The sequence below is a fragment of the Copidosoma floridanum genome, unplaced genomic scaffold (genome assembly GCF_036245765.1).
Source record: "Copidosoma floridanum isolate Cflo_tuat_1 unplaced genomic scaffold, Cflo_Japanese_pri ptg000019l, whole genome shotgun sequence".
In the NCBI taxonomy this organism is placed as follows: domain Eukaryota; kingdom Metazoa; phylum Arthropoda; class Insecta; order Hymenoptera; family Encyrtidae; genus Copidosoma; species Copidosoma floridanum.
The window spans coordinates 20,317,678-20,339,746 of NW_028321896.1; the positions used below are offsets into that span (position 1 = coordinate 20,317,678).

The window sequence follows — 22,069 nt, forward strand, 5'->3', positions numbered from 1 at the left end:
TTTTTTTTTGCGGCGGACAACAATTATTGATGCATTTTTACGCGCACAATGGAGACGTGGGGAGTTCTGCGCTGCACCCTTTTGAGCGCGCCAGGCGTCCAACGATGCCGTTGCACGTTGTACTTTCCACCCCCCCCCCCCCAACGTAACAATTTCACGTTTCATGTCATTGAGAGTCAACTCGTACTTTTATGTGGTGCAGCAGTGCGACCTTATGGGTGCACCCTTCATTCATCATCATTATTATTTTTATCGACGTTTTTATTGCAATCGTATGCCTTTTTTTTTATTATCATTATTATTGGTATTGTTATTTTATCTTGATGAGCAAATCATTTTATTAATATATTTATCTTGGCCGACGTTATAATTTATATTACTATTATTATTATTACTATCATTATTATTATTATTATTATTAATATTATTATTATTATTATTACTATTGATGTGCGAAATAGTTTATGACAATTTGAATTCTAAAAGCGTTGTTTGTTTGAAAAAAATATATATATATACAAATTTATTTAAAATGCTATCGCAACTTAATTTTCTTCTTCCTTTTTTTTGTTGTTAAATTTTTTTTCTTTTTTTTTTTTTTTTTTTTTTCTTTTTTTATAGCGTTTTACAATCGATTATCACGCGATGAAGTAAAATAAAAATTTTATTTTATTAACGTTTCGATGGCTTAACCAAGCCTGTGACATAGTTAACGAGCTTGTAATAATGGATTAACGTGTACATAGAAAGTAATGAAGAAACAAATTTTTAAATGAAACAATATGTATAACGCGTAAGTCTAAAGTGCTCCGGATCGTAATTACTTATTGTCATCGATTTTGCAAAAAGCCGCATGTGGCGTGAAAAATCGCGGCATTGCGGTGATGTGGGTATATATGCAACGAGTGAATTAATTAATTAACTGCGTGAAAGGAGCACATGCGACATGAATTAAAGTATGACAAACGTGACTACGCAAGATGGCACGAAAAAGTACTAAAATATAAAAAAAAAAAAATAAAAAAAAAAAAAATTCGCTGAAAGTCAAATAAAGTTGTATCTGGTAGTTGACAAACATATAAGGCACTGCTTACGATGACGGCGCATCGTTATTTATGACAAAAAAATTTTTAAGTGTTTGTAATAAACATTTGGTAACTGTTTTTGGGATTCATTCGGCATTTCGGTATATAATCTTGGGACCATCTTGTCACGATTCAATAAAGCGCACGTGTGCTTTCTTGGTCTCCGTAGCATCACAATAATACTACCAAAGAAATTCGCGAATAAATAAGTAATCTATAATATAATAGATAATAACTACTACATGTACGTCGTTCGAGTTTATGACATGTGCATTTTCACTCGTTCCTGTTTATTGTAAAATATTTGTACTTTCACATTAAAAGCCTTAGTTGCAAGACATGCATATATACACGCGCGTATGAGAGTTATTACTATTACTTTTTCTTACCTTGTTTTTGTACATAATTTTACAATCCATAGCATGACATACGAGTATGAACGAACAAGTATTGCGTGGACGTGGGAGAATAAGCATAGATGTATATATTAAATAAGTGTAAATGGAAAAAAAAAAAAAAAAAAGAAAAAAAAAAGAAAAGAAAAAGAAAAAAAATGCGCTACAGCAGAGATGCAATTGTGATGATCGACTTATGAGAGAGAAATTTAAGAAAATGAAGTAAACACTTGTGGAACACATTCCATTGTAAGTAAATAAAAAATAAAAATAAAAAAAATAGCAAAATCTGTTTGTTTGTAATAAACGATGAGACAAGGAAAATTTTGTAAATGAACCAACAATTTATTAACTAAGTGAAACTTACAATCATCTTAGTTTATATATATATACCCTCAGAACGATTTATCAGAGACAATATTAATCGTAAACTTACTTTTTATTTCATTTGAATCGAAATTCTCTAACATTAAATTTTTCATAACGTAATAAAAAATACCAATCAATAAATCCGTATTATACAAATATATTTCACAGCCGAAGACATACTTACTATACCAATTAACCATAATCTAATGTACATGTACTGTAATTGTAACTCAAAGCATGAGTATTCATTCGAAACGTGCAATACAATAATAACATCAGCTGATTTCGCAGTGAATCAAGCAAAAGTCGCCGAGTCACGCGCTGATGTTCATTTACAGCCAAACCACTTTCCTTATCCGTAAACGCAATTTTTCGTCAACTTGATTTGTTCAACGTGTCGCTTATTAATGTCGATATAACGCAAAGTAGATGAAAAAATATACTTTTGATTCTACACTATATGTACACTCATGAAAAATTATCATCCTATAATTTTCAATGGCACATAAATTTTATTGAGCCTCACATAACAAAAGTTTGGACAAGAAGTAAATGTCTGTCTACTTTTCGCTCATTCTCGAGTAAATGTATCGCAAGCGTACAAATTTTTAATTACTTCACAAGTCACGTTTTCAAGCTTGTATATCTTAGATTTCGTTTATTCTTTTCATCATGTGAGTGCCATTAGCGGTGAGCAAAGTTTCATCGACTTAAGCGTCTATAGTTGTGTGTGTATAAATAGGAAAAAAAAAAGAGAGAGAGAGTGAATAAGTTGTACCTCTGTGATAAAAACATTCGAGATAAACTAATATACAATGTTTTTAAGGTAGCAGTACGCGAACAAAAAAAAATTAGGCTACAAATTTTCCAAAGGCATTGAGAAAATCACTAGTGAAAAGAAAAATGCGCGTTTAATTGAAAAAAAAAAAAAAAAAAAAAAAAAAAGGTCTGTCGCGGAAAAATATCGTAAATTTGCGATACTTTGATGGAAAAAGAAAAAATTTACGTGTACAGAGAATTGATTAGATTGAATTAAGAATGATTAATATATTCAGACAAGAGTAAAGACCTTTTTTAATTCTTGCACGTAAGCAGCTAAGCCAAGAAAGGAAATACTCTTTTAAATTGCTAAGGTATACATGCGACATATATTTAAAAAAGTATATATATATATATTAAAAGCGAAACTGCGACGAAAAACGAAAAGTGACACATCTGGTGAAAGTGTCACTGAAGCGAATTGATGTATATTGACGATGAAATGAAAAATGTATTTGTTCCTGATAAAATATTAAAAATAATAAAACAGTAGATGTGTGTATATTTATATACGTGTACAAATGTGTATATAGATATATACATATTTACCTCGATATTGTAAGACAAAACGATAATGATAAATTTGATGGTAACATACTTTTCTTATAAATAATAATATTATAAATTATATATATATACATGGATGATAACTAGATAATTATTATGAAGTTGGTACGGTTTTTGACGATGCCTTGCCTGTAAATGTAGTACCACACAATACGTTGATCGAAAACAAAAATCTTATACCTTGTATAAATGTTTTACCAAATATAATCGATTATGCAATACGAATATGTTTGTGTTTTCTTATTACTTGCAACATCTTATACATTTACTTTAACAAACAAAGTAAATGATGACGCATTTACAGATTTAGTAAGGAATAGATATATTTTATTTTTTGTTATTTAACATATTTTTAAAAGATTTTTTACATTGATCATGGAACAACAAATATTTTTACTACTTTAAATATATTTGATTTGTGAAATGATTTTCGATTAAAAACTTGGACTCGTTGCTTGTCAAATACATATACTGTAGATACACACGTATGCGATTGGAGAGTTCTCAACAGCTTTTAAATCTTATTTATCAGAAAACATAAATTATTTCAGCATCACTGGAATACGCGACGCGCTGTAACAATCACAGTAATAATACGTACCTATTACGATTATTAGTGAGCTTTAATCGAATTGCTCTATAGTTATTTACCTTCTATATCATCTCTTGTTAAACTGATAGTTTTTATGTATATATAGATGTATGTACATGCAGCACCATGCATATATTGTTGTATATGTATATTATAGATTTTATGAGAATTGCTTCGAACCATGATCATCAAAAATATTCCAGTAAATATCTTTCCATTTATCCTCTATTAAGTATACAATAATTATCTCTCATTCTCATCGAAAACGAATCGCAGACGCAAAATTTACTCGTTAAAAATATTGAAAATCGTTTGAAAAACTGATTAATAAAAATATAAAATCAATTAGGTGTACACACCCATAGAAAGCCAATGAAAAGTACGTGTAAACGCGAATTATCAAGTCCATCATCCGTTTTTTTTTTTTTTTTTGTTTTTGTTTTTTTGTTTACTGTATATAGAAAGAGACGTTTAGATTTTGGCCACAGTTTTGGCGAAACAATTGTTTATTTTTCATAATATCGAATCACGATTTCGTCTCTACCCATCTTGTCCCGAATAATCCGTGACGTAACGCTTTTCAATGGCACAGTGAAGAATCAACGTGTATTGTGTAAATCACGTGTACAAGTCCATCAGCTGCGTGAAATCGAACAAAATGATTGATTACCCTCGGGTGTGCGATCGAATCATCAAGAGATGCTCGCAGGATGGAAAAGAAGATCATCATCATCATCATCATCGTCAGGAGAGAAGGTAAGGAAGGAAGGAAGGAAGAAATGAAGGGTGGCGCTCAGTAGCTGGCCTGGGGCGGTTTGTTGAGCTTGAGGCGGCGCAGGTCGAGGACGAGTTCGGCGCGCTCGGCCGGGGAGAGCCGGTGCTCGCTGCGGGTGGCCGGTGAGCGCGAGCGCGAGGAAGCAGAGCCCGGCCGTAGCAGCTGGGCCGAGGCGGGCCGTCTAGGTAGCGGTGGTCCGGCCGTGCAGCAGGCCTGGTACGTGTAGTGCTGCTGCGGGGGCTGCCGACACCGATCGCTCCTGAAACACTCGGCGTGTGGTGGTGGTTGCTGCTGATGATGCTGATGTGGTTTTGGCCGCCTCTCGTTGCAGGCCCGCCCCTAAGTCTAAGCTATTTGCTCGTAGTTGACCTTGTTGATGTAACTGGCGAGACAGCAGGCCAGGAAGACACCTGCCATAGGGAAGACGGCCAGTCCAAGGGCACCTCCGGCCACGAGGCCCACGTTGTCCCGCGCAAAGTTCATCACGCGGCTGTAGCAGCCCTATTGGTTTTTTTTTTTTGTTTTGTTTAGTCGCTCGTTGATTATAGGTATCACCTTGGTTTGCAATGTTATTCGTTCACGCGACTCACCTCGGTGTAGAGGTCCTCGGCGCTGTTCGTATCGCACTCACCCGGCTGGACGCTGCAGCACGAGCTCGGCACGGCCTTGGGCGGCGACATGTTCAGCCAGTCGGTGTAGGCGCGGTTACCGCAGCAGTGCAGCTACACGGACCAACGGACAAATTTTAAATAACGGCACAAGCATACAATTGGTCAGACGTGATGTTTGGGGCGGGTGAATTTATTGTTACCGTGCTCTGCATCGTGTCGACGTGCAAGTTCTTGGATTTGTCGGTGCCGTAGGCCGCGAGGGTCTCGTTCAGGCCCCGGTCGAAGCCCTCGATCAGGCTCGTGCGATACGAGTACATGGAGGCGCCGGCTGCCAGCTCGAGCAGCGCAACCATCGCCAGAAAGGCTCCGTACTGCAACATGCGGGTTGTAACTTATACCAACTATATATCATTACACCGAGAGCATCAGGTGCCCCAAATTGTACTTGTATAACCATAGCACCACTAGTGTGGCGTGGCTGTGTTTTTTTACACGCCAACCGATAAGATTTTTTTTTCATCCCCGGGTTGATTTTTACCAAATGGTGATTGATATTTTTTTCGACTGTTTCCTGATATGCGGGACGCTACAGGGAATTTTAATGTTTAAACGATTTTTTGCACCACCGTGTTTCAGAGTTTGTTTGCGTTTTTTTTTTAAATCCAATTATAGCCCAACACATCACTTCATTATGTTGTTACATAAGGCTGCATAAATTACACATGCACGCGGCAAACGGGTAATGCAAAGTCTTGCTTCAATGTGCAATCGTAGCTGCAAAATGTGTAATGTAATGTAATTCTGGATTTAATTTTACCGAATTTCACGCAGGTAACGATCCAAATACTCTGACATTTTTTTTTTTTTTTTTTTTTGAAATTACGTATAGGACGGTAATTTGCATAGATTTTACGAAAACATATTATATCGAGGTGGTCGTTAAAACTCCGTATTTAAAATCAAAAGCATCATTAAAAGATGGACAAAACTTATTTATTCCAAATACTTAGTGGTGTTTCTTTAGTTTGAGCCAGTGAAACTCGAATAAGTAGATCAAGTCAAGCTGGGTCAGACGGTAGTGCCCCTTTAATGCGCGAATGAACATAAAAAGGGGATATATGTATACCTACCCCCCGCAACATCGTCACAGCTGTTCAATAAAAACGAGTGCCCTGCACTTGGGGCGTGAGTACGCACACTTGAAAATATATAGACAAACGAAAGAAACTAGGCCACACATCGGCCACAATGTGTATATATGTATACGTATGCCTGTATAATAATGTAGCTAATAGACTCACCAGGTAGAGGAGTGCCGGATGCTGTCTGGTCGTGCAGCAGCAGGCGAGGACCCCGACGAGAGTGACAAGGGCGCCCAGGGAGGAGAGGGCCAGGAGGGCGGCGCCGCTGCTCTCGATCCCGAGATTCGCGTAACTCTGGAGCTCCATCCTCATGTAAATACCGACGCAGAGCATCGCCAGACCCGAGCACTGCGGGAAATAATATACACCGCCCACCCCCCCATGGCTGTTTAGTTAACGTATCACGCACATCGCAATGAACAACCTAGCGAGTATTATTATTAATTACGCACGATGAAGACTAGATTGAAGAGCATGAGAAACACCGTCATGCAGGCCATGGCCGCGACGGTCTCCAGTTTCTTGGCCATGACGATGATGGTGTTGTTGTTGTTGTTGTTTTGGCACGGAGCTTAAGCTGTTGCTGCTGCTGCTGGGCTCGGGGACCTGATGCTGCTGGTGCAGCAGCCGCGATCGATGACGGAGCAGCACCAGGCAAACTCTCGCGCCGTCCCCGCGCACGCGCCCCTCGGCCCCATCGGCGCTCGGCTTCTGCTACTGCATCATCACCCGGCCGGTGCAGGTCGCCGGCACCATCGGCGACACTGGCCTCCAGCTGTCACACCACGCCAAATTCACGCTACTCCCGCTCGTGTTGTTGTTGTTGGCCTCGTCCTCCCTGCTTCGGCACAGCTGAACAACACCCGGGCGCTGGTCGTCGTCTTCACGGCTCATCATCAGCCGCTCGCGTAGCTCGAGCGCGTCCTCGTCGTAATCGTCGTCGTCGGCAAAGTCCGAGGCGAGAAAGTCCCCGCAGTCGAGCACCGCGTTGTTGTTGTTGTTGTCGTCCTCGCGCGGGCCCCGGCGTACCTCGCCCACCGTCTTGAAGTAGATGCTGTGATCGAGGCTGTAAGCCTCGAGGCAGTTGCTGTCGAGGTTCCCGTTGGCTCGGTAGGTACTGGCCTGCTGCGTGCCACAGCAGCGCAGGGGCGAGCGTTCCGCGACAGGCCTGAAGGTGGCATTGCGCTGTTGTTGTTGTTGGTAGTGGTGGTGGCGGGAGAAACTCGGGGCCCAGCTGGTCTCGACGACGAGCCGGTTGGTGGCGCGATTGATGGTCCAACGGTTGCTGTCCGCGGGCTCGTCGTGCATGGTCATGCGGCCGGGGGAGAGACGCGCCGAGCGGAGCCTGTTGTAGCCCCGGGCATAGGCTGCCAAGCGCTCGATGCTCTGCAGGACGTACTCGGTCTCCTCGCTCCACCAGAGCGAGAGGCTCCGCGGTAGTCCGGAGAAGCCACTGGCGTCCTCGGTCGCGACGCCCATTCCGACACTCGAGCTGGTGGTGGGTAGAGCGCCAAAGAGCGACTGGCCGTGGCGAAGTACTTGCAGCGACCGTCGAGCGACCGTCGAGGGGGAAGCCTCGCAAGGGCTGGAGTTGGCCTCCACTTGGGGGATTTGAGCGCGTTATCTCAGCAGAGGTCAGCCGGCAGCCGTTCGTCTTATACCGATCCTTCTTCCGATTCGGCTGTGTGTGTGTTGGGGGGGGGGACACACGTAATTTTATTTCATCCGATCGAAGGATGACGCGATTTGTAGCGTCGGGAGTGCTCGTTATGATGTTTGGCACTTGTTGGGAATAATGCCAAGAGCGCGGTGGAAACGCCGTTTTTGGCACGTTTCTGTAGTTCTCGTGTTATATTGTCCCAGACTTTTTTTTTCGACGTTGCATTACATCTTAGTCGCGTGTTGACCAATTGTACATCTATACTTTCTCTACATTTATCTAGATTCGCGATATGTTTCCGAGTGCTTGCGTTGTTAATTTTACTGCTGACTCTGGACTGTCTTATGCAGTAGAGGTTTCGTTACGCAAACACAGATATTCATTTGTTAAAGTTTGACAAAACTTAACAAAAACAGAGAGTTATTAAGGGATTTTTTTTTTTTTTAATGAAATTTGCTACTTACATTTACAATTTAGGAATATATTTTCATTACCATTCACCAAGTGGTTCGATACTATGCTTCAAGATTGCGAAATGTTATGAAATTTTGAGGATTCCCTTTTGAGATAAGATTGAAAAAAAAAAAAAACCATGAAAAAATATTCCTCTAAGTAAAATTCCTAAAACTTTTTTGATGTTTACTGCTTTATCAGAAGGTTTGAACTTATTTCGTCTCGTGAGTTCAATCATTTCCCCGTAATCGGCAATAATGTCGTGGCACAACAGTGTAGAGAAAAAGAAAATAGTTTTCCCACATGTTCGTTTTATATTGTTCTTCCGCAGCATGTTATTTCTTGTTTATATCACATACTTACTGTCTATACTTAAATTTGATTACTATAGTTGTTAAGTATGACTGATCTATACAAGTGCGTCATATTTTTAAAAATTGCTGCTGTGCTTATTAAATTTTAGAGTAAATAAATTTTTTTGTATTAAAAAAAAAATAGAATTTATCAAAATTGTATTGGTTTTCTTGATTCACATTAAGTCTGGAAAGATATCGTTAAAACCAGCTTTTTCGCTGTAACTCTTACAGCTTACACTTATTTGTCATGAATAAAACTTGTAGGTTTCATCAAAATAAAATTTTTTGTATTTTCGTCTATTACGCGTAATGTCGATAGTCTCAATGGTAAGAGAACATTTGAAAAATAACAAAAAAAAAAGTTTTTGGCTCATCGCAGTAAAAAGACGATATTCTAAAATAAAGTTATGTAAAAAATTTCGACAGCATAAAAATTCATTTTTTTTCATACTTCGTTTTAGCACCGAGTATCAAATGATATCCTGAAATTCGAAAAACATGGAAAATAACACCAAATTTTGGCCAATAACATTGAATTTTGACAGTAAGGTCCAATTTACAAAAGTTATTTATATTTAAAAAATCGAATCAAATAAAACTTTCGCTTCGAACTTTAATTTTTTTAGCGGATTTAATTTTGTAATTTTTTGGTATAGAATAATGTTATTAAATTTGATCACTATTTTTCTACTTTGAAACATTGCGTAAGTTTTAGCGTTAATCGACAATACGGTCATTTTTTGTAATATGTATAGGTCCATGCACCGATTGACACGAAGCTACGAAGCTTTATAAGTCTAGGTAGTTAGATTTTATAAGATTTGAAAGTTCTAAGCCCTCGACGTAAGTGGCAAGCTTTTCGATTCTCGACGTTTCGTAACTCCACTGCTGATTTTTCGTAATGCACGCAAGGCCGACAACAGAATGCGCTCAAAGCTTATGCAACGCCAGATTTGTTTTTTTTTTAAATTTCTTTTTTTTGTATTACATGGTCACTACGCACGTACTGTACGTAAGTAAAAATCAGCTGTAAATTTTAGTATAGGAATGTATCTTAAGAAACTATTGGCTGTGAGGAATGGGACAAATAAAATATTCTGGTATTTTATGAATGACTATTTATTATAAAGATATAGCCTAATGTACTCATAAGGTTCAATCAAAAGATGATATACATTAGAAAACTTGTACTCAAGGTATAGCAAATTATAAATCAGCGAGACCCAGCTCGTACAAAATCGAATCGTCCACATGTTGTTTGTTCCACCTTTGCTTGTACACAAATCAAGTATAGTTGTAAAAAATTTAACAAGAAAGTCAACTGACCAAATTAATTGTTTCACTAGAAACTTTGTACATGAATAGTTAACATTAAGAGTAACATACACATCTGTAAATAACATTATTTCATAACTATTTTACATCATAAGCACATCAGACAAAAAGTATAAGTTCCAACACAATAAAATTTATACATTTATTTGAAAACGATCATAAAACGAATTCTATGAATGATTTTTATTAAGCTATCATTAAGATTATTTTTTTTATCATTTTCGACATTTTTATTTGATATCATATGGCCAATACATGATGTAGGCTTTAAATTTTTTTTTTTTTCATTTTTTAATATCTGAATTTAAGCTTTCGAAAAATTGTAACTTCACCTATGTACATTATTTATTATTCTTTGCAATTATAGACTAGAATGAAATAAGACGACCATTGTTTGAAAAACACTTTTTTTTTTTTTATTGAAACAAATACTACTATTATTTTTATAGAAACATTTTTAAAATTTTTGAGCAAAACTCTTAAGAATACTTTAAGAGAAAAATATTTCTAATTTTAGTTTAAATATTTAAGGTATACAAAATGATTAATTTCATTAACAGCCTAAACTTGAAATAAATTTCAAGTATAAAGATGAGTTTAATAACCATCTTACGCGTATGTAAAGCGAATATAAATATTAATATGATTATTTTATTTTATTTTTGTATTGTATTCGAGTATAATTCTAATGTTTTTTTTTTTAACAAGTGTAGAAATTTGTCAAAATAAAAAGTCAAATATATAAGAAGAAACTATTTGGATAAATAAACAATGTAAAATCTCTTTTACACCTCTCAACTATTTACACTTACATATATTATGTATTTTTTAATCATGGTAGCTGGGGGTTCCAATATACTTTCAACTTTTTTTTTAAAATATTTTTTTGGTCAAAGGAAAATCAAAATTTTCTACTTTCCAATGTAATCCATCACAAATACATGTATACAACACATGGTATTTACGTAAATATATCTTTTTCATCAATTAATAAGATTTAACAAAAACCAATGGCAATTATTTTGCAAAGAATAATAAAAATTTTACGATGCATTAGATTATTAGAATATAGTGTACGTACTTTACGTTTAATGTTTCGATTTTTACTATTGTATGTATATTTTGTAAGTTATTTGTTTCCGCATGATGAATCAGAATAAAATACGTTTACGTTTGACATAATGGCATTACATGCACAAAAATATAATTCCTGTCCCTCTTTTGATATGCAGCTCTAAAAAAATTAATAAACATCGTAATGACAGTATTCAAATGGTTGAATTCGCCAACAAATTTAAGAAATAAAATTTCGATAGTGTCAGTGAAATTATACCCCAAGAAATGACTATAAATTTTACTACATACTTTTCAGCATCTCTGCATTTTGAAAAAATCTATTATCTGAAGTGATTAAAATAATTAATAAAAAGGCGCAAAAAAACAGCTTTTTTATTTTGCTTGAATTTTTCAAGGCAGCTAGAGTCTTAAAACGTTAAAATATACATTTGTTTTTTGTTATTTCTTTCGGTGAGCCTACAATAAATTGTTTAAAGTATACAACTAGCTTGGAGTTTAATTCAAGAAAAAATATCAGAGTAGTTTATTTTTTAAATGAATAGTTGAAAAATTGCAACACCGAAGAATGATGCATGGAAAATTTAATAAAAAAATATTATTTTCCAATATATTGAATACGATTTCATCTTGTTTGTGATAAATTTTTACACTCTTTTATTAATTACTCTGAATTAAGCATTTTTCGGGATGCAGATGTTTCCTATAAGTGAGTTGAAAAATAAAAGTTGTAAAATTTTTTTTATCATAAAATTGTTTTTTCTTTTGATATTTGATATTGCGAAGAAACTACAAAAAAATTGTTATTATATTTCGATCGATATTCAAGTAATTAAATTATAGCAATTATCATAATTTTTTTTTGTTGACTACAAGTATTGAAAAATCAACAAAAATTTTATGGATAGAAAAACAAGTGCGTATTTGGACTTGGAAAATGAGTAGATATTTTCTAAAGGAAGTAACGAAAAAGAAAAAAAAAGTTCAAAATCATTTCAACAAAATGGCAACTTGCGCGACCTTTTAAAACGATTTAAAAATTTTAATACGTTTCAAATATTTAGCACGTTAATACCACAGTCAATAGTTTTCAAAGGTATTCTGAACTGAACGGTAACAAATTTTATCATTGATTCATTTTAAGTAGTTTTTAAATTTGATTATTAGTTACGCAAAAGAAACTGCAACGTATGAGAAAATATTATTATTTATGGGATGTAGCATTAAAATAATGAAACACGAGTGATTAATTTGAAGTTTCAGCATCGAAAAAGTAGCATTGCCTCTCGGGTTAAAAAATTATTTTAAATATTCCATGTACTAAGTACCCAAGCATTTAATAATATCAATTTGTAAGTACCTCAATTAAAAATCAATTTTTAAGTAATTTCATGATAAATACTAAGACTACAGTGTATAAATGTTTAAAAAATAAAATTTTTAAAATATATAAACAACGTCTCCAAATATAAATGAGATAAATTTTGTTTGACCAAGTAAAATATAAATATGTTTGTCATCCAATAACCATCAGTCTTATTACATAAACAAATGAATTAATGTGACCAATCAATATTAATATGATATAAAATATAATTAGTAAAAAATATCATACTAAAGACCTTTAAGTTTCAAATAACAAAATTTTAACAAGAATCGTTGGCTCAAAAAGCGTAAACCATTATTTGGTGTATGTATTTTTTGTTTAGCTGAAAGCCTTTAGCATAAAATTTAGGACGCTACGGGTCAAATCAGGTACAGGTACTTAGAATAAATAAATAATGGGTCAAGATTCGTATATAAGACGTTGATAGTGGGGAAATACTTCCCAAGTTGGAAGATGCAAGCCAAATTCAAGTGCAACGAGTACTGCAAATTCTGACGCCAAAAGATCTCTTCTGTTTAATCGCAAAACATTTGCTGTTCTCTAAAATTATAATTATTTTTAATAAACATTATAGTTAAATTTGTTTTTATTTACATGTAAACGTGAAAACTATAACTTTTCGTCATTGTATTCATAATAAATTATCAAAACAATGTTTTCGATTTTTCAGTAAGTTATTCCAAATAGTACACCACAAATGAATTATTGATAAAAAATCTTGATCTATAAACTCGTAAATTTTTATTGTGACTCATACGTACCTCAATAAGTGATTTCAATACTTGGCCCTTGACATCATTCAGTTTGGCAGCAAGTAACAAACAAGCGCCAGCACACAATTTACGAGTCTGTTTCGTAACAACATTTCTTAGAATTAATTTTTCAAAATAAACGTAGGCCATAGCGACCGTTAACATTTCCACTCCACTTTCCATTTTTGCAATTTTTTTCATTTCTCGTTTCAAGCTAAAAATTGAAATTATTAATCATTTATAAAAAAAATTCATAATAGCTAAAAATCACTGAATACCTTCGTAATTTACTCAAAGTCAGTTGAATGTGCGGAAATTTTTCATGAAACTTATCATTCAATTCTTTCTTAAGATCCGATGGTCGCACGTAATCAATGACTGATGCCTACGATACGATTAAAATTGATGAACATGTGTAATGTGATAATTAATTTTTATTTTCATGAGACATTAGAGAATTAACCATATATGATGTAAACGTGAGCAATGTCCGGTGCTTTCCTGCGATTAGTTCTGGATCGTCAAGTAAATTGGGATTATATTGGATTTCATCATTCCACTCGAGAACTGAAAATTAATTACGATTTTTTTAGATCTTTATACAAACGTTAATTATTCATGACGAAATATGAAGATCAAGATCTGAATCTAGAAATTTTTATTTAACAAATTTTAATTTTTGCAGTACCAAAAAAGTAAAAAAAAAAAACTTTAACGTACGATTTGAAAACCTATCGTGTTTAAAACTAACAATTTTCGTTGCCAGCAATGCAATATTCAGTAAATATACCTTTTCCTTCAGTCGCTAATATCACTGGTGGGGATTCTGATACGTGTTGTATACGATTCGATGACATATCATAAGATAAACACCTGCAATTTTTAAAGTAATTATAAGATTCAGTTTTATACAATGTAATAAATATTAAACAATAATAAATATTACGAAGTATATTTATGCTAAACTCAACACTAATGAAAATTCTTATTAAAATAATAATCTATTTTACTTTTATTTACTGGTTGATAATACAAAAAGCTTGTACGAGTATTTTTAGTAAATTACTAATAAATTGATTTTTAAGTTAATCGATTTTTAAAATCATTATAATAGCAGAAATTGCTTTTTGAACCTGTACTATTTAATATACATATTTATTATTTGTTACTTATTATACGTCAAAAAAAGTTTGAAATTTTTTTAGAAAATTTTTTTTACAGCTTGTCAACGCTTAATAGTGTAATTCGGTTTTATCTGCAAAAAACACGCTTTTACGATTTTTATTACACAACTCGATGTTTTTATAATATCTCGACACATTAAATAGCTGTTTATCGTCCTGTAAAGAGTGTGTAACTAAAAAAAAAAAAAAAAAAAAAAACGCCCCTCTTTGTTAATCAGACATCAATTTTTGCTACGAGTATAGTTTTGCAAGTTTATAATTAATAAATGGCTGCAAAGAGAGCGAGAGCCTGGGTATCCACTTCTGGATTTCTGATGTATCGTTATAATAAGACACTAAATACAAACAGACGCCACTATACGCTCATTACTCAACGAAAATCAGCATGCAAAATTTACATATCGTGGACTAGAAAAAGATAGGTCATAACATTAATTGGTGCTAACAAAGGATCTAACTCGGATTAGCGCTGAGAAATGTGATAACTCAGATAAGTTACAATTCGAGTTATTTCCTTTCTTAACGGTAATCTGAGCTGAAATACGATCTTTCTTCTTCTATCACCATTGGTATGCCCAACAAAACTATTTTTTCACACAACACAACATATTTTTTATAATTATAAATTCTTAATTTGATTGTTATACTCATATATTTTTATGCATATTTATGTACATAGTGGTATATATAAACACTAATATCATAAACAATAGCTCTTTTTTACCACTTGTTACGATCTGTATTCCATGTAATTGTTTTGGTCCTGAAATTTTTAAAAAATTGACTAAAATAATAAAACAAAAAAAATGGATGGCCAATTTATTTTTAGAAAAAAGTCTATACTTATGACTTCATGTGAAAATCATTCTTTCGCAGTAGCGTTAATAAATATCACAATGAAAATACGTTATGACGATTGGGATATTCCACGAAAAAATTGATTAGGTCAGCTAGATAGATTATTAGAAAATACTAGACACATTTTTTTATTACTAGCAATCAAAGCGCAATAAAGTCCTGGAGTGGTTGGTGCGTAACGTCGCGATTGTTCTTATTTTGTATTGTAAATATCGTGAAAACAATCCTGACGTCACTCATTCTCCACTTTCGAACTTTGATCTGTTCTATTTTTGTCAATGCCTGTTTACACGAATCAAGAAAAAATGTATGTCGCTTATTTTTTAATAATCCGTCTGACAGACTAAACATAATAAAAATTCTTTATCTTGCAACATCCCGATTGTAAATAAGAGAAAATTGAAAAATAGATAGCAAAAATAACAATATTATCTTACCTTGATACAACATGATGTTTATTACTATTGTTAGCATGCACAAAATCTATAACGTCACTGTCACTTAAATGTGTCTTTCGTTCCTTTTGAAAATGTCTAGAAGGTGTAAGCAATTTTCGATAAGAAATCAATTGACCATCTTGAGCTCTTTCAATACCCAGTAAACGATAAGGATCTAAGTTATCGTTGATGGAAGATAGAGGTCTTGAATTTATCGTATTTTTCCTGCGACCGGCATCTTTTCGTAATTCTGACCTAAACGTTTAAATTTTTCCTATGTTAATCCGATTTTTATCGAATTTGAAATTCATTAATGAATTTTAAAAATGTCTATTGGTAATTTTGAAAAGTTGCAAAAAATCAGATGATTAAAATTGTGGTGGAAAAATTGTATTTAAATGTTGTCTTGACTATACTCTATGTGAGTTCTAAGCTGTGAAATGCAGTGGAAAATCTATCTACAAATAATAGATCCTACTGAATTTAGTAAGATACCTTTTCAAAATTGTATTGGAGATGGAGAGATTTTTGAAGATAGGTGAGTTACTCCTAACGCTTTGTAAGCTAACAATAATACGAGTTTCAAATTTTACGTTTTTAAAATAATAAGTAGTTTTAAGAAAATTGGAAAGAAATTTATAAGTGTAGTATGCAAAATTAAGCATTTTTTTTTTTTTTTTTTTTTTTTTTTTTTTTAATACTTACCAACTGGTGCGTTGTCCTTTGCTGTAGGGTAGCGATGAAAAAACTAAAAACGGTACTTTTTTTGATGATACTAAAATTACTCTGTCATCAGTAAATTTGTGACCTTCAATGGGCTTTTTCATAAAACGCAATTCTTTAGCTACTTCTGGTATATTCATACAACCAGTTTGTAAACTGTTTAAGGCTTTGGCTTTTGACTTTGATGATTGTGAAGTGGTTTTTGATCTTAAAGATCCTAAACTTTCATTGCTACTGTTGTATTGGTTTTTAACATCTTCTGATAAAGTTGATGTTTGATGAGTGATTCTTCTTTTGTATTGCACAGACCCAACTCTTTTTTCTATCAAACAATACTCGCTCCCGACTGTTCCAGCACTAGGAGATAAAAAATAGAGTAATAATAAAAGCAAAGAATACGCTAGTGGTTTTATATGGATTGCGATGTTTACAAAGTCAATGTCAAAGGTCAAGTTTTACATTGATTAATAAAATTATGCAAGTCAAGTGAGAATGTGCCACAAGCACTTTTAAGCCAACAAAATTCAATTAGTTTAATTAAATACGAAGCATACTGCACAAAATATGACATAAGCTGATGAAGTAATGCATTTTTTACGAAAATAAAAATTGACCTCACTAACAAATGACTAACAAGTTGTAATTAATCAATTAGAAAATAATATAAAAGAATATGAATATTTTACCGTTCTCTAAACGAGCTATGATGTGCTGGCAAGTGTTGAGGATGAGTATAAGATGCCTTTGCTGGGGTAACGGCAGTCTCAGAGTCAGAGCTGAAAGGATCTGTTACATGATGATAAGGCACAGCAAGCTGTGGTGATTCGCTCAGTCTTTTACATTGATCGACGCTCTCGTCGTGCAAATTATCTAAAATGCAGTCCCAGGGAGCCTGATTGTTGGCATGATTATTTTTAGTTAGCACTGCTTGAACATCACAGTTTCCATTGTTTAGTACGCCATTGCAAGGTAAAAGCACTAGTCGCGTGTCTTGATGACTTCCATCCAATGATATATTGGAAAGAAACGTAAATGCAGCCAGCCTTCGACGAGAATGATTTTTCTTAAGGGCTGCTGCCATTCCTCAGTAACAAGTCAACAGCAAATATTCTGGGTTAATCTGAAAAATTTCACAATTTTTTTTTTTAAAGAAAAAGAAGTCAAGGATAATGTTAAAAGAAAACAATAGCTGTGTTGCTGATAAATATGCGTCGTAATATATTTTGCCTCTTCAGCAGTACTTATATATAAGCTTTCTGCTGAAAACAGACCGGAGACCGGAGCAGACGAAACCTGGCACACACAGTCCATGCATGTGTATGTATGTATGTATAGGCAAATAAAAGAAAATAATAATCGCAATGAGGATATATACATGTGTGCAAAGTGTAAGCGGATAAGAGGTATTCATATTAAGTATTCATTGCTGATAATAATAGGCGTGTCATTATCACCTGTCTCAATACATATATATGCGACAAATAAGTGGCCTGGCCACTGCAGTCAGCAGAGAAAACCGTGTATGTATAGCTAGACAAAAATATGTAGATGGAGAAGCTGAAGAGGAGGAGGAGCAGCAGCAGCAACTACACAAGGCCGCTGGGGCAGAAAAACCAGGATCACGACGATTTGTGTTTATCACCCAGAGGCGCACACTTAGTTCTTAACTCCTCCATAGTCACGAGAACAAATCGCGCACTAAAGCTCGAAAGCCGTGAAGCCGCTGACATCACCAACGTTCGCTTTTCTACACTACGTTATACCCTCTCTGCCCTCGGCCCTTTAGGCCAGCAGAGCTCTGCACTCCACAACTTGTGCAAGTGTCTGATACCCTACGTTGTCTTGTCTAGCACTTATATACACTCAACGAAAAAAAAAAACAACAACAATAACTAGCTGGTAAAACAACGCTTTGTGATAAAGTACTGCTGCAAGCTCAACGACCCGTGACCGCGATGACCGAAAGTTCTTGAAATGTGTACTGCATGCAATCCCCGACGAATCGAACTTGCCAAACTGCGACTGTGCGAATACACATAAGCTCGGCATTAGCTCGCTATAAGAAATAAGACCGACACACACACACACACACACACATATATATGTGTTTCACTTTTTTGTGCTTGCAAAGTGGCTTACCGTATGAACAGGGTACGTTGGTACAGTAGTCTAGATGTATCGTGTAAATTTATATTTACATTTTTTTGCAGTTCAAAAAGTTATTTTAATCCAATTAGATTAAAAAATACTATTCGGAGGAAAATGAAAAATTATGTAGTATGAGACTATGGAGGATTAACTCTTGGGTTTTTTTTCTTAGTTATTATCAATTTTGTCATACATAAATATAGGCTGTGACGTTGGTATTTAAAAAGCTCATCATAAAGAGCGTTTTTTTTTTCTCTCCAACAATTTACGGCTCAAAAAACAATTGTGTCTCAACTTAGTTCCAAAGTAAAGTAAATTTTTTCATTGTGTGTATTTTTGACAAGTACTCCAAAGTACGAATTGTGATCAATAATATTGATCGATCGATAATATATTTAAGGTTGAAGGAGAAACACGAAAAATCAAATTTCGTTTTTTTGTCTCAATTACTAGTAATGAACATTGCCCAAATAAGTAGTTCATAAAATATTTTTTAGAATGTCAATTGTATGCAGGCATCAGTTATTTTTTTTTGTGCAGGAATTCGTTGGTACGGTGGTAAATGAAAACTTCCTACCTTGCCTGCTAAACGTTATTCAACATTTGTTCGGATATAATTTGTTCTACAAAAAATAAGATGATTAAAATATATAGACATTGCTGTGTACTTGAACTTATTAAAAAAAATTACAAATTAAAAGAGAAAACTTTCTCTGAATAACTTAGATAAGGGTACGTGGTGCACGATTTTGCTGACCACAAATACTTGGTGATCATTTTCTCTTTCAATTTTTGATTAATTTCGGTAATTTGCAATCGTCAAAGTCAAAATAACATCCATTTTCTCGTACGCTTTTTTTTAGGACTAACATCCGCGTGTGTACAGTCAGCGTTCCTAGTTTTTTATGTGCATATAATATATATATAAAGAGAATTAACTCGAAACTGATGTCGAAACTCGATTCTTCAAAATAACTAAAGAGTTGAATGAATTACATCAGGATCGAATTTCGAGTTTGAGTCGTTACATGTATATGCACAACAATCACACATGCGAAGTTTGTGAGATCTAAAAAATAAAGTTTCTGAAACGATCGAAACGTCAAGGTCGTTAAGCCGTCAATAAAAGCCTTCTGCTTTTAAAAGGGTTATTTTTGTTAAAAAATACTCGATAACAATGCAAAGTGTGATAAATTCCGTAAAGGGCACTGCACTCAGTGTTGCCGAATACCTGACTCCAGTTTTAAAGGTTTGTTACATTTTCATCGTGCTCACTTTGCAATTATTCAATGAATTGGGAAATAAATTTATTTCCTAATTTTAAATTTATTTTTCACCAATTCATTGTACGAACTTAGTCGATGTTGTCTTATCTTCATTATCTTTCATTCACGTGAATTGATTGAAACTACTTACTATGAAATAAATTTTATTTAGGAGAGTAAATTTAAAGAAACTGGTGTCCTTACGCCAGAAGAATTTGTTGCTGCTGGTGAGCACCTTGTACATCATTGTCCAACCTGGCAGTGGGCAGTTGGTGATGTAGATAGAACCAAACCATATTTACCAAAAGACAAACAGTTCTTGCTGACACGTAATGTTCCCTGTTCCCGCAGATGTAAACAGGTAGAATTCACTCACATTATTATAAAATAACTTGTGAAACATTTTTCATATTTTTTGTTTATTTAACTGTAATTTACAGATCGAATACTGTGATGATCAAGAACAAATTATTGAAGCAGATGATCCAGAAGGTGGTTGGGTTGATACTCATCACTATGATGTCAGTGCTGGAGGTGTTGAAGAAAAGATTTCTGAAATGACATTAGAAGAAGCACAACCGTCATTCCCTACAAACACTGAAGGAGATGTTGAAGATGATGAGGATGACGAAGAAGCAGCAGATATGGAAGCCTTTGAAGTTAGTGGAATGCTTGATGAAGAAGACAAGGTAATTTCACTAAATGCTCTGAAATCACTTTTTGTTATCTATTTCATTTTTTTTCTTTCTCATCCAAACAGTACACAACAGATGCATCAAAAAAACAAACCAAAGATAAGACAGAATCTTCATTCTCGGGAGGTGAAATAGTAAGAACACGCACTTATGACTTACATATTACCTACGACAAATATTACCAAACGCCAAGACTGTGGCTCTTTGGATATGATGAAGTAAGTTGTACAAATGATCACTATAATTCCTAGTCAATGTATGGCTAAAAAAAATTTTTTTTAGAATCGGAAACCTTTAACGGTTGAAGAAATGTATGAAGATGTTAGTCAGGACCATGCAAAAAAAACTGTCACAATGGAGACTCATCCACATATACCTGGACCCCCAATGGCGTCGGTACATCCATGCAGGTAATGCAATCTTTGAAATTATTTACTTTTCTTACTCAAGTTACCAATCACATGAAGTCGTATTCTTCCAGACACGCAGAAGTGATGAAAAAAATTATAGAAACTGTAATGGAAGGAGGTAGGGAATTGGGAGTTCACATGTATCTCATTATATTTTTAAAGTTCGTACAGTCTGTTATACCAACAATTGAATATGATTTTACTCAAAATGTAACCCTGAACAATTCAAGCTAAGTTTGAGATTTTCCTTTTGTAAGTGACGCAAATTAATTTTATGATTATTGTAAATATTTTGTCAATTTTGCAGTAACCTGATTGTGTTAGAGTTTATGCTTACTTTCCAAATAATCATGCATCCAAATGTTCTAAGCATCAAATAGTATGCATAGAAAAATTGATGGGAAAATTCTATACACACTTATTGGCTGATGTATTTCAATTGTCATAAAAGTATTTAGCAGACGTTGAGAATGAGATGTGGAGGAAATGAGGATATTTTATAATAAGCCATACTTGTGAATCGCCTAATTTTTTATATACCATCTGTCAATATAAGTATCATAATTTGTAGGCAGAAGTGTAGGCAGGTTATGAAGGTTCGCCATGAAATCATTTTCACATATTTATTTTATCTAACGCCTCATAATAAATTGACTTTTAACAATACTTATTTGAACTTATTCTGTGGTAAAAATTTTAATTTATTAAAATTAATTAATTATTATTAATTTCTAATTTATTACGTTGCCATTTAAAAGTGCCAGATAATTTATCTACCCATTTTTTAACAAAAAAATACTTATTTAGACTTATGAATTTACAGTTACTACAACTTAGTAATGTAAAATGGCATAGTCATAATTTATATAATTTATCATATGGATGCAGATTTTATGAAATTACTAATTTTTATATTCTTGTGACATAGTTACTTGTATTATTGATAAGCACGTTTTACGATTATTTTTCTAGATCAT

At 34.1% G+C, this 22,069-nt stretch overlaps 4 protein-coding genes across 7 annotated transcripts; 1 reads left to right on the forward strand and 3 right to left on the reverse strand.

The window, feature by feature from the left end:
* Positions 1–2,776: 2,776 nt before the first annotated feature.
* LOC106641047 (tetraspanin-7-like) lies at positions 2,777–7,044 on the reverse strand. Its single transcript, XM_014355270.2, has 5 exons — positions 6,808–7,044; positions 6,515–6,703; positions 5,414–5,584; positions 5,193–5,324; positions 2,777–5,103 (listed from the first exon to the last, which is right to left on the reverse strand). Exons 1-5 carry the CDS (start codon positions 6,883–6,885, stop codon positions 4,948–4,950), a joined length of 726 nt encoding a protein of 241 aa, XP_014210756.1. The 5' UTR covers positions 6,886–7,044; the 3' UTR covers positions 2,777–4,947.
* A 15-nt stretch (positions 7,045–7,059) lies between these two features.
* On the reverse strand, positions 7,060–7,887 carry LOC106641046 (uncharacterized). Its single transcript, XM_014355268.2, has one exon. The coding sequence runs from the start codon at positions 7,832–7,834 to the stop codon at positions 7,070–7,072; it is 765 nt and encodes a 254-aa protein (XP_014210754.2). The 5' UTR covers positions 7,835–7,887; the 3' UTR covers positions 7,060–7,069.
* Positions 7,888–10,848: 2,961 nt separating this feature from the next.
* Positions 10,849–18,576, reverse strand: LOC106641028 (CDK5 and ABL1 enzyme substrate 2). 3 transcript variants are annotated; one of them, XM_089592956.1, is made up of 11 exons: positions 18,029–18,576; positions 17,261–17,694; positions 16,557–16,931; positions 16,347–16,415; positions 15,852–16,106; positions 15,281–15,319; positions 14,163–14,245; positions 13,836–13,939; positions 13,651–13,757; positions 13,382–13,586; positions 10,849–13,160 (listed from the first exon to the last, which is right to left on the reverse strand). In XM_089592956.1, the coding sequence occupies exons 2-11, from the start codon at positions 17,653–17,655 to the stop codon at positions 13,020–13,022; spliced, it is 1,773 nt and encodes a 590-aa protein (XP_089449082.1). In that variant the 5' UTR covers positions 17,656–17,694; positions 18,029–18,576; the 3' UTR covers positions 10,849–13,019. The 3 variants fall into 3 exon arrangements, with proteins under 3 accessions (XP_089449082.1, XP_014210725.1, XP_089449083.1); XM_014355239.3 differs by lacking the exon at positions 15,281–15,319; XM_089592957.1 differs by lacking the exons at positions 15,281–15,319; positions 16,347–16,415.
* Positions 18,577–19,737: 1,161 nt separating this feature from the next.
* Positions 19,738–21,881, forward strand: Atg3 (Autophagy-related protein 3). 2 transcript variants are annotated; one of them, XM_014355242.2, is made up of 6 exons: positions 19,738–19,971; positions 20,160–20,348; positions 20,428–20,676; positions 20,748–20,900; positions 20,965–21,092; positions 21,150–21,256. In XM_014355242.2, exons 1-6 carry the CDS (start codon positions 19,900–19,902, stop codon positions 21,175–21,177), a joined length of 819 nt encoding a protein of 272 aa, XP_014210728.1. In that variant the 5' UTR covers positions 19,738–19,899; the 3' UTR covers positions 21,178–21,256. The 2 variants fall into 2 exon arrangements, with proteins under 2 accessions (XP_014210728.1, XP_014210727.1); XM_014355241.2 differs by having other exon boundaries at positions 19,739–19,971; positions 21,164–21,881.
* Positions 21,882–22,069: the final 188 nt, after the last annotated feature.

Coding starts and splice junctions, on each gene's coding strand:
- LOC106641047 (XM_014355270.2), bottom strand. CDS start 6,885: ATGGCCAAGAAACTGGAGACCGTCGCGGCCATGGCCTGCATGACGGTG. Junction 6,704..6,807: donor TCTTCAATCTAGTCTTCATC/GTGCGTAATTAA, acceptor TATTTCCCGCAG/TGCTCGGGTCTGGCGATGCT. Junction 5,585..6,514: donor ATCCGGCACTCCTCTACCTG/GTGAGTCTATTA, acceptor CGCATGTTGCAG/TACGGAGCCTTTCTGGCGAT.
- LOC106641046 (XM_014355268.2), bottom strand. CDS start 7,834: ATGGGCGTCGCGACCGAGGACGCCAGTGGCTTCTCCGGACTACCGCGG.
- LOC106641028 (XM_089592956.1), bottom strand. CDS start 17,655: ATGGCAGCAGCCCTTAAGAAAAATCATTCTCGTCGAAGGCTGGCTGCA. Junction 15,320..15,851: donor AAACATCATGTTGTATCAAG/GTAAGATAATAT, acceptor TAAAAATTTCAG/GACCAAAACAATTACATGGA. Junction 14,246..15,280: donor AATACAGATCGTAACAAGTG/GTAAAAAAGAGC, acceptor TAAAAATTGCAG/GTGTTTATCTTATGATATGT.
- Atg3 (XM_014355241.2), top strand. CDS start 19,900: ATGCAAAGTGTGATAAATTCCGTAAAGGGCACTGCACTCAGTGTTGCC. Junction 20,349..20,427: donor GTTCCCGCAGATGTAAACAG/GTAGAATTCACT, acceptor TGTAATTTACAG/ATCGAATACTGTGATGATCA. Junction 20,901..20,964: donor GGCTCTTTGGATATGATGAA/GTAAGTTGTACA, acceptor AATTTTTTTTAG/AATCGGAAACCTTTAACGGT.